The 11787-nt window shown below is 38.5% G+C and overlaps 1 protein-coding gene across 2 annotated transcripts in view; it reads left to right on the forward strand.

Annotated features, from left to right (window-relative positions):
- gria4a (glutamate receptor, ionotropic, AMPA 4a) overlaps positions 1–10500 on the forward strand; it is a 99139-nt gene extending 88639 nt beyond the window's left edge. Inside the window, exons 16-18 of one of the 2 annotated variants that reach the window (XM_040130407.1) lie at positions 1514–1628; positions 5698–5835; positions 10336–10500. In XM_040130407.1, coding sequence (XP_039986341.1) covers positions 1514–1628; positions 5698–5835; positions 10336–10500 — 418 coding nt within the window. Of the gene's footprint in view, positions 1–1513; positions 1629–3951; positions 4067–5697; positions 5836–10335 lie in introns of both variants that reach the window. The other variant, XM_040130408.1, reaches the window with a different exon arrangement.
- Positions 10501–11787: the final 1287 nt, after the last annotated feature.

Raw genomic sequence — 11787 nt, forward strand, 5'->3', positions numbered from 1 at the left:
AACCATGTTTTGTTGACACTTGTGGACATTATAGAAAGGAAAGAGACTGACGCTATCCAGAAACAATTGCAGGAATAGTAGAATGGTGAAAATTGGAGCAAATTAAAAGAGGACAATACAGTGGTTGATGAATATAAGAATTTCCATTTTTGCTTGTCTATGTCTCATAAAACTGCTGTTGGATTGTTTGTTGCAAAAAGGGCATAGTTTTAGCTTAATATAATATTATTAATACTAATATTAATACTAACATAATGTTACATATAGCCTATGATACTGCCACCCACATTCTAAAGTTTAACATAGCAGATTAGACTGATTGCACATTACTTTCCAGGGAATTCATGTCAGTACACTACCAAAATCAACTTGGAGAGATTCAACAATTTCTCAAGATACGTAATCCATTTTGTCATCTCTACTTGCCTATTAAAGTTATTGTTGCATGATAACACACTTTAAAGCATGGATTCTTTGAAGTTTTCTGGATGATGTACGGAAGTGCAAGTTAGAAGCACTAACATCTGACAGCCGAGAGTTTGCTTCTAAATTGCACAGCTTTCACAAGGTACAGTATGTTTTTGAAATATCTAACTAAATCACACTCAAGCAAAACTCAGCATTTTGAAAAGGATGGATTCCTTTTGTTTAGAAGCTGACTCACAGTTGTGAGTATCGAGTGTTGAAGCTTTCCACAATGCAACTACTTTTAAAACCTTTTTAAAGATCCATGCTTTAAACTGCATTGTAAGACAAGGATCATAACTGCTTAAAAAAATAGACAACTGATTTACTAATTGAAAGTATGTTTTAAATATCAGCATTTTGATTTTGATTATATGCTAAAATAATGAGTTGCAGCTCCTCTCTTTATGAACATGCTAGAAATAAAGAGCTTAGATGAATACATGTGCACAAGTAGCATGAATGCCCAATGTTTAGCCCCATGTCCCTTGAATTTTGTTTGGAGGTCAATTCCTTCAGGGGTGTGAGCAGGAGGGCTGTAGGAAACTGGAGCCACACAACCACACACACACACACTCACACACATACAGACAGCAGGAGGGGACAGGCGCACCATCAGCAGGCTACAGAGACCTGGTTAACACAATTTATACCAGCAATCTGACACACACTGTGGAGCATCCTCTGTGAGTTCAACCCAGTAATGGTGAGCGACAGAGGAGTGATGCATAGAAAAAATAACAGAAAATATATTTTATAAAACAGAAAATGTGAGGTGAACAGACATAAATGTGAAAAAAGGCTCTGAAGTAGAAAGAAACTCAAAGAGAAAGAGTAAGAGAGAGCGTTGTCTGGGGAGCATCCTTCCCCACTAACCCACCTTTGACCCTTCAACCCATATGATTTCTCCTCCCTCTGGTCCCTCTCCTCCTCGTTTCCCTCTCCTTCTTCCTCCTGGCTTTGGTCCCCACGTCCATCTTGTATGTCTGTCCTGCCATCCTCTGCTCTGACCAAACTATCTTATCTGTCCCTCCTTTTTTACTTAAAGAAACGCGGTCAACCTGGCCGTGCTAAAGCTCAACGAGCAGGGCCTGTTGGACAAATTGAAAAACAAGTGGTGGTATGACAAAGGAGAATGTGGCAGCGGGGGAGGGGATTCCAAGGTTAGCCCTCTCTGTCTGCCCACCCCACCACTAGGGGATGGGGGCCGCTCACCGGCTGGGCAGCCCGCGACGGCCCCCATCCTGGTAGAGTAACCCATGCATCTGCCCTGGCAAAGAGTCAAGCAGCAAACAGGGAGGGCAAAAGTGACACCATAAATCTTCTGAGATACCCTGCAGCTTGAAAAATAGGCAAAGTGTTGCATCTGTTGTTAGTGGTGTGTGCCTTTCTATATAGAAGGTTCAGGCTCAGCGACAAAGGTACAAAACTTTGCTTGTTGAGATGCAGAAAAAGTGAATATTATTTCCTGGTAAAGAAAAATTTCCAAAAATGTAATTTTTTAAAAGAAATCTGTTGGCTGTCTCTTTTATAGACCAAAAAGAGAGCAAAGATGCATTTTTAAAAGATCAATATATTTTATAATTGTACGTTTAATCATCAAAAAAAAATAAAAATTGTCTATTTTCAAGGGTGAGGGCCTGCCAAGATCAATAAAGCACACCTCGTAATAATAACCATTTTAAAGATCTAATGCCCCTCTGAAAAGACAAAGTGTGAGGTAATGATAGGAGGGTTCAGTGATGGATATGTGGAAAAAGAGAAGAGAGCAGTTACTGCCAAGACAGGAATATTAGCCCCCTAGTGGCAGCTCTGGGGAGAGGAGAGAGAATAGGGGGAGTCTGGAGTGAGAGTCAAATAGGAAGAATGACAGAAAGACTCCAAACTGAACCACAGGTGAAAACCTGTTGCTCAAGTACCCAGCAGACAAAATGGGCTTTAAAACGTTTAATGGGAAAGTGAGACCCAAGTCAAATCATAGCTCTCAGATTCTATTAGTCTCACGTTGACTTGAGGCAAAGGGGAGGATGAATAATTGATAGAAGCAGAATGTAATTACATGTTTCCAAGTTTCCTACATCTCCTGTTCATTTGTAGAATTTCAACAATCCTATTCAGGGTTTTTTTTTTTTCAGTTCAGTTTCCTTCACTGTGTTAAAGAATCAAACATTTTTAAAACTATTGTTACTGTTAGTTCCTGAATATGTTTTCTCCTGTATGTTTAAGGCAAAGCTTTAATATGATTCGTACTTGTTCACAGCCTATCTACCATGTATTTTATACAATAACAGTAAACATTTAGTTACACATACCCATCTTGCTTGGAATAACGCTAATTCCTAAATTGAGACATAAAACCATTTGTCAGTCCATCCACCTTCTTGCAAAATTTAAACAAGTCTGCAAACACGCTAACAGCTGTATGAGGCCGATAGCAAGCTAACATGCTAACACTGACAATGCTAATATGCTAATGTTTGGCAGGTAATGTTTACCATTTTATCCATCTTAGTTTAGCATTTTAGCATGCTGACATTTGCTAATCAGCACTAAACACAAAGTTTAGATTGCATTATGGCATTAGTTTTAGATTAGACATTTTAAATATTGGACAAATTATAATTTTGACCAGTTGACAGTTGATGGCACTAGAGGAAAAGACAGGGTATAACTAAAGTTATTACAATTTATTCTGAGGGGGACTTGAATTTTTGAACAAAATTTCTAGTCCAATAGTTGTTGAGACATTTCAGTAAAAACCACAAATGTAATCTCTTGGTGGCGCTACAGGACAAGTCAGGGGATCACCAAAATCATTAGGATACATCATCTGGGAATCACGAATGTCTGTACAAAATTTCAGTGTAGTAGTTGTTGACACATTTCAGCTTGGACCAAGAGGTGGGCCGAGCAACAAACTTACATTACCATTCCTCGAGCTACACTGCTAGCATAGCTAAAATAGCCTCACAGTGCTTGAAGAATTCAACAAGTTAGACTAGAGTGAAAAGATGTATTAAGGAAGGGGTGTGGGATCTCAGTGCAAGGAGAAAAGATTGTTCCTGTAACGGGATAGAAGCCCTTAAAGTCTTTAAATTTATGAAATCCTCAGCTACAGATTCAGACCTGTCTCACTGCAGCTCACTCTCCCAGTTGTAGCACAGTGCTAGCCTGATGCCAATAGTCCTGGCTTAACAGTACTTGCCTCTGGTTCAGTGCAGGATCAGCTGGGGCAGTATGGGTGTGTTACCTGAAGTGACAAAGGTGGGTCCCACTCATATGTCTGTAGCTCGCCTTAGCTCCTTGCTCCCCCCAGCCCCTCCTCAACGAGCATACACACATGTACTCAGTGGGATCCATGCTAGGTCACTTGATCTTGACAAAAAGTTTCTGTGTGACTTAGCTGTTCAATGCAAATGTGAAATACCCTAATAACATAAAATAACATGACCTATGATGTTATTTATGTTATTTTTACACGCGAAGAACCCCGGTAAACCTTGCAGTTTTGAAACTGAGCGAAGCAGGCGTCTTAGACAAACTGAAAAACAAATGGTGGTATGACAAGGGAGAGTGTGGACCCAAGGACTCTGGAAGTAAGGTCAGTCTCACGCTGCTGTGGCCCACAGAACGCTAGCCTGAAACTCTCATCCTGAATACACTCCAGATTACTGCAACTACTGTCTGAGAAATAACTTTTTGAGCACCTTCTCAATTAACCTGAAACATATCTCGAATGTGGTCCAAAACAGACCAGACTGTCCATTTAGTGATTTACTCCAAAGTTTTTCCTATTTCTATTCTGATGGTAGACCACATTTATCCAAATCTGCATCAGATTAAACTCAGATTCTTGTTCAGTTTCTGTAGCAATCTGTGGCAATTCCATCTTCATTACAGTCAGCATTAGAAATCTAATGTAAATTTTGATTATCATCAGCCAATTTTCACTCACATGCTTTTATTTTGATCTCATACACTTGCCCATCTTTGGTAGCTTGAAACTCATCCACCAGATGAGAATACCGCCCTTTCTTTAGTTTCAGCAATAGTAACTTTTGCTTTCATGTTTAAGATTTAAATAGGACTAAAACCTACTTATAGGATCTATTTATTTCCATAACTTGGAGTCATGCTTGGTAATGCTTTATTTTACAGGTGCACATTTTCTTAAATAATATTCTAGGTAGTTCTCTGGACAAACTATTATTTGGTACTAATTATAGGTCAAATGTTCAGTTTGTTCACTTGCAATTAAATACTTAGGCTAATATAGATTAATCATTAGTGTATGAAGACCCCAATTTACAGCAGGTCAGCTGAACATTCAAAAATGTGACTTTGTGACTAAAGCATTACCGTATTGTATACTAGCATTGATATTAAAGTGTTACAGCTAATTTATACTGAATATCTTGGCACTTAAAAACATTCATTACGTTTTTATTTTCAGAGTAGAAAAGAAGTTGTTGGACAGGAAAAATTTTTAGGATTTTCACAATATAGAACTAGGGAGTTGCTCTAGATGTTTAGAACAGGCCACTGGAGCCTTTAAATTTCATCAAGACTACTGTCAAATGTCATCACCGCTCAGATTAAAGCCTGCTCTGTGATTTATCAAAAGTGATTTACACTCTTTTTGACTTCAATCAAGCTGTTCTGATATCACTGTGTTGTAGAAATGTAGAGTGTGCTGTAGTTGTACTGACTGTTACAGATATGTAGAATGTGTATGTAGTTGCTGTGTTGTAATAATTGTAGTTGTAGAAGTAGAATGTAATAATGTGATAATTCATAACTATACAATATTGTAGAGTAGCACAGAATAGTACAGCAGTAACAATATAATACTGGAATTTGTCTCTGGGTATTTTTTTCTCTGACAATCTCCATTTCTTTGTATCTAATCCTTTGTACCCTATTGTCCCTGTCTGCTTTTTCCCCACCTCTTTATCTGTACTCTCAACACTCCCCCATATTCTGACATCCCCCTCCTTTCTTTCTTGCTGTCTCCACATCCTCTATCCCTCATTCCCTTCCTTCTCTATCATTCTTTTCTCCATTCTTCTCCCATCTTTCATATTTTTCACTCCACCTGTCTTCCCTATCCCTACTAATCTTCCTTTTCATGCACCTACCTAAACTAACCCATCCTCTCACCTTACCTTCCCCAACACCCATCCTTTAACTCTGCCAACATTTGGGCTCGACTCCTCCCTCCCCTCTCTCCAGGACAAGTCGTCCCAGGCTCTGAGCCTGTCTAACGTGGCTGGGGTCTTCTACATCCTTGTGGGAGGCCTGGGCCTGGCCATGCTGGTGGCCCTGGTCGAGTTCTGCTACAAGTCACGGGCCGAAGCCAAGCGCATGAAGGTGGACCTTAGCCCCCCCCACTGCCCCAGCCCCTCCCCCAGCACCCAGAATCTAGCCACTTATAGGGAGGGGTACAACGTGTACGGCTCCGAGGGGGTCAAGATATAGGGGTAGGATTTAGAGGCTCCCATATAGGTGGGGTAATGGTGGTGTTGATCATGGTGGTAGTGCTGTAGATTATTGTATTGTCGATGTAGAGGCTGTCGCAGCAGCCCCACGCAACCGTGTTGTTCTTCATGTGGTGATGAGGATGTGGTCAAGCATTGTGGAACCAATGTAGCTTTTTATGTTTCATGAAAATTTATTTTGCCTGTTTTGTTTATTTATTGGCCTTATATTTCCATAGATTTTTGGGTTTAAATTCGTTTTGAGTTTTGTTATGGTTGTTATTTTTCATTCTTTAGCTCTCATCCCAGGCTAGAATGGGGTTTGATTTGTGTGACTACAGATTTGGTTCCATCGTCTTTGGCTGCAGATGATGATGATGATGGTGATGATGATGACATTGATGGTGATGCCCTTTGCCGATGACTTGACTAGGCACCTGCATTGTAATTCTATCGTTAAAAAAAGATATTGATGAAGCAGGGATGAACAACTCCGGCCTCCAGGTCTACCATTGTATTAAATAATATTTAATATACTGTATAGGGCTTCAAATAGCAATTATTTTTATGATAATTTAAACTGCTGATTGTTTTCTCATTTATTTGATTCATCATTTTGTCCATAAAATGTCAGAAAATAGTGCCCATGACTGTTTACCAAAGCCCAAAGTGAAGATTTTACATTTGTTTTGTCCCACAAACAGTGTAAAAACCCCAAAATATTCCATTTAAGATCACAAAAGACAAAGAAAAGAAGCAACTGATAAGGAGGAACTAGGTCATTTTTGGCATTTTTGCTTAAAAAATTCATTTTCTGACTAATCAGTTAATTGACTTATGAATTAAGTTTTAATACTGTACATATATTATATACTGCCCTTCAGTCTAGTTTTTTATTGACGAAAACAAAATAGGATTGGAATAAAAGGGACTTCCTGATATATCAGGTCTAATAATAATCAGCATTTATCATAAAAGTTTCACGTTTATTCATACTAATACCTAAAGCTCAAATGTTGGGATTTTATTCCAATGTTTCAGTATTTTCTTGGTTAAACTATTATGAGTTTGTATGGATAGTCTACTTATCCTGCTATCAAAAAAAGGTTTGTTAGTTTGGTGTCCTCATTAAAATCTGTGACTGCTTCTAGCTACAAATTAATTGGTTAACGTGTGAACACCAATCATTATGGATTTGGGTCTGAGTAAAACTTTTTCACACCATAATGTCATAGATAGTTCAGGAAGAAAAACTCTGTAAGACATTTTTATGTCTGGCTGTCCAGTCTTTCTCCACAATTTTCATTACTAAACTTCTCAGTAATTATTCACAATGTCAGGAGAACATGCAGATGAAGTCATTTGTGAGGTGGGCATGAAAGCAGAAAATACACCGTTTGTTCGGTGGCTGTTAAGCTAATTCAAACCAATTTAGGGTGAGACTGGGCTTTTGGTAACTTGAGCAAACTTTCTGCTGCACAACATTCCTTTGAAATACCGATTTAATCTTGTCCATTCAGGTAAAATATCTAATCAGAGAAGTTTGAATTATTTAGGGAACAAATGAAATAGGAGGATGAATTTTTGCCCCGCAGCAGTTTTTAATTGCTTTTAATTTTTGTTCAGAGATATTGGTCTACCTGCAGTCATCAGCTGATTGAGTGGTAGTGAGTTTTTTAAGTTGTGAATCCCTTCACCAAGTACAATGGTTACTGTCTAAAATGCTAATAATTATTAGTCAATCTCTTATGGGGAAAAATATTTACTAATCGTAACTTCTAGTTCCGACTATAACTAATCACAGCAGCCAATCAAAATAGTGGTGGTGGTTTTATTCTAATTACCTGATAGATCTGCATTTACCAGGTTTTCTGTTTCAAATGTATATTGGTCAGACCAGGACATGATAACAATGAAGGTACAAAAACCTTATTCTGTGCATAATAGCTAGAGTTAGTTTATTCCTGCTGAACTGACCTTTCCCAGCTTGGTGGCTAGGAGTTGGCACTTTTTCCTATCCACATTCTGTACCTTTAATGTGTCGTCCATAAAGCGGAGTTGTGCACCCCTGCTGTAGATGCTCCAAACAGGCATTTTGACTTATTCCAGCCCTGACGACTTCAAAATAACCCAGTTACTTACTGTTAATGCAGAGGAATAATTGATGAAAGAAACACTTCATATAGAAGGCTACTTAGTGATGTTGTTGTAAAAAGATGACTCCTGTTTATTGCTGTAAAAGAGCAAGTAACTGAAGTGAAAGGAAAAATTGGACTTCATTTTGATGATCTGCTGACCAAACCATTCAGAAGCAATATAAGGCCATATTTGATGATCACCTTGAGATAATTAGCACGATCAATACAGAGGATGCAAAAATAAAAGCGCGCTAAATGTGGTACACTAAATATTGGCTATTATCTGTTAAAAAGTAAAAGTACCAACTTTAAATGAAGTATAAAGTTTACCACAGATAAACCATTTTGAGAGTGGAGCATTTTGGACTATGCTCAGAAGCAATAACACTGATCTAAACAGCTTTCCCTCCATTAATGTAGTCTGCTGTGAAACTCTCTAGACATATACCATATATGTCTGACTTTAATCATCCAAAAGAGTTTCAAGTTGCAATAATACCATCCAAAACATCTAAAAAAAAATATAGATTCCTCAGAAATTTTCTTAGATGTTCTTTTAGAGTAGTAAATTACATTTTTTCTCTTTAGTTTTTAAATGAGCTGTACATCAGAATGACAGCAGTCATTGAAAGAGGAGAGGAGCATACTTTTGTCTCGGTTTCTGGCAGTGTATTACCAAACACAGTTGGCTGTTTGTGAATACTGTTATATAGATGAAAAATAATGCATATAAAGGCCTATTTTCAGATTGTCCTACAATTTGTGTATCCAGAAGTTCGTTTTACAAGTCTAGATACTGCAGAAAGGCTATTAGTTTATAAGGAGAACATCAAATTGCTATGCTTCAGAAATCAACGATGAAACTGAACAATATTTTCTTTCCTAGCATCATTTGCAGAGGTTATTCTCTCTGGATTGCTGATGGTTTCTGTGTAAAACCCTTTAACTTGAGTTACAGTAGAAACATTGGTACAGCACATGGTTATCTATCTGAAAATTCAGTTTTTCAGCTGTCAGAGATATGAGATTTTCATCCAACAGCAGCAACACAACCTTTACTGAAAAATCAGAGAGTAGCCCGTCTGTGTGAAGTGTCACCCTACTCTGAGCGGTATGGTCAGTCACTCCCTCTCTATAAATCTGAAACCCTGGAAGAAAAATCACTCCTTCATGTTTTCCTTTTGTCCTTCCAAAGTCCTAACCTTTCAAATCCTATCCTTTCAAATCCTCCCCTGAATCTGTCAGATTACTGAAACCCAGAACCCAGAAATGCATGATCACCTATGAAATGCAGATGTCTACAACCTGAATCCTCTTGTCAACTTTGTACATTTGATTCTGCCCGCTTTCACATTTACTTTTGCCATTATTTGAACTTTGCTAGCACTTAGACAGTGTGATAGCCTTTGTAAGATCTGAATGTTTATATGTCTGGGGTGGATTCACACCATGCACATGACCATGCTGACAGCGTGATTCACATACTGCCATAGTTTCAGTTGGTAGCAGTAACTCACTAAGAAACATAGTAATGCACCAACAAAGGCAGGGACGAAGACATCTAGCAGGCATATGTGGATGTAAACAATGCACAATGTAAAATATTACAAAAATCAGTTTTGCAAATGTTTTATCAGGAAGAAAATGGACTTAACACATTTGTTAGACTTCAGGGACACACACAGCCTGTTTTGGTGAGAAACACTGATTGTAAATATTTTATTTGGTTACAAGAAAACTCGACAGGGCACCTTTAAAATCTCTAATTTCACAATCTGGCTGGTTTCCGATATGCAATCCACTTATGAGTCCATGTGACCTTTATTTATAAAACATAGTTTGCTTTTGGGCCACAGCTGATAATCTTTTTGAGAAATCGATTTTTTTTTTTTTTGATTAATAGCTAGAAAAAAAATGCCCATGACCATTTCCAAAAGTCCAAGGTAATATCTTCAACAACAAAAGTAGATGCAAAAAGCAAAACTTTCACAGCATTGTTTTAACTATGCAGTATGTGTGTTTGCACCCTCAGACTTTTCTGATTGTTATTGTACTCGTGTGTACGGTGTATGTACAGGCACATGCATGTATAAGCGTTTTTAGTGCATGTGTTTGTATAGAAATGTCTGTCTTTATGCAAGTGGTTGCATTTTTGGTACGGTATCTATGTCTACAAGGTGCTTTTTTTCAAACAAACTCTCCACCTTGCTATCTCCACTCCCTCCTGTGTTTCCCCTCCATCTTTCCCCCTATAGCTGTCTTTTTCTGAAGCCATGCGGAACAAGGCCCGTCTGTCCATCACAGGAAGTGTGGGGGAGAATGGCCGCGTCCTGACGCCAGACTGCCCCAAAGCTGTGCATGCTGGACACGCCTCCCTCCGACACCCCGGCCTTGCAGTGGTCTCCTCTGGACTGCCCTGAAAACCAAAAACACCTGCCGTGCCTTAACGACACACAAACATGCAGACTTTGACAAAGACACACACACATGCCCAAATGTGCATACATACTATCACACACATACAATATCAAACATAACACATATACAAACGCATAAACTTAGACACAGAGACACAGAACACCTACTTTTACACACTTGAATACACAGACACACTGCGCATCATCATCTCACTTTCCTGTTGCCATTGACTTATTTTACAATAGAAAAGTGAAATACAACTGTGGAGTGAACAGTGGAGAAAAAAACAAAGGACAACTATGAATATCACACTTGCCTGCAGCATTCATTTTTTTTATTTTTTGAGAGGATATCATCGTGATATCTACAAACCAACAGGAAAGCCAGCACAGACTTACATGGAAATGAAATATGAGCTGTGAACTTGATCACAAAACTGACCATGATGATGATAGTAATAATGATGATGATCACAGCTGTCGGTAAAAGAAAAAAAAAAGACAACCATACAACTCTGTTCCTGCTCTGTCTTCATTGGTCAATTGGCCAATAAGCCACACCCCCTGACAACGCCTTACTAAGACTTCAAATATTTCTTTTTAACATCATCATCATCATCATCATCATGGTCGTCATCATCTTATCTTGCCTGCAAAGACTGAGTGCCAGGTATTATCACCCTTAGAAGACCAGAAAACTGTAAGCTTGAACGTTTGGACTGTGCGACCCACTACTTTGCCATGGACTGTTTAAACTGAAAAAAATGCTTTTCTCCCTACACATATAGAATGATTTCTCGTCCAAAACCAGCGAGATAATCAGCCAATATAGATCTGAAGTAACTTTGAACCACATATGTGTGGCTGATCTTGGCCACAGACTTCACAGGGGTTTGTAAAAGAAAAAAATAAACAGTAGTAATAAAATACGTCATCAACAGCATCAACATGACAGTAGAAATGCTACATAGTGATGATCACTTTTTGCCAAGTGGCAGAGGTGAGGTTCAAGTTGTATATTCAGTGGTGGAAAAAAAAATAAAACAAAGGGCCACATCTAAAATGGCTACAGGAGCACTGGGCCCTGACAGAAGTTTGAGTGATGGAGAAAATGGGAACACATACAGTATTTAAAACATGTGGGATAAAACCTTTCAATTGTGGGGAAGAAAATTCAGCCTCCATGTCCCCTTGAAAAATTGATCCAAAAAGTCGCACAATGGAAAAGGCAAATCAAAGTTCATTTTTCTTTGCACGTTTGCCCACAGTAGGGTGTCCAGACTAGTAAAC

This window comes from Xiphias gladius, chromosome 7 (assembly GCF_016859285.1).
Source record: "Xiphias gladius isolate SHS-SW01 ecotype Sanya breed wild chromosome 7, ASM1685928v1, whole genome shotgun sequence".
In the NCBI taxonomy this organism is placed as follows: Eukaryota; Metazoa; Chordata; class Actinopteri; order Istiophoriformes; family Xiphiidae; genus Xiphias; species Xiphias gladius.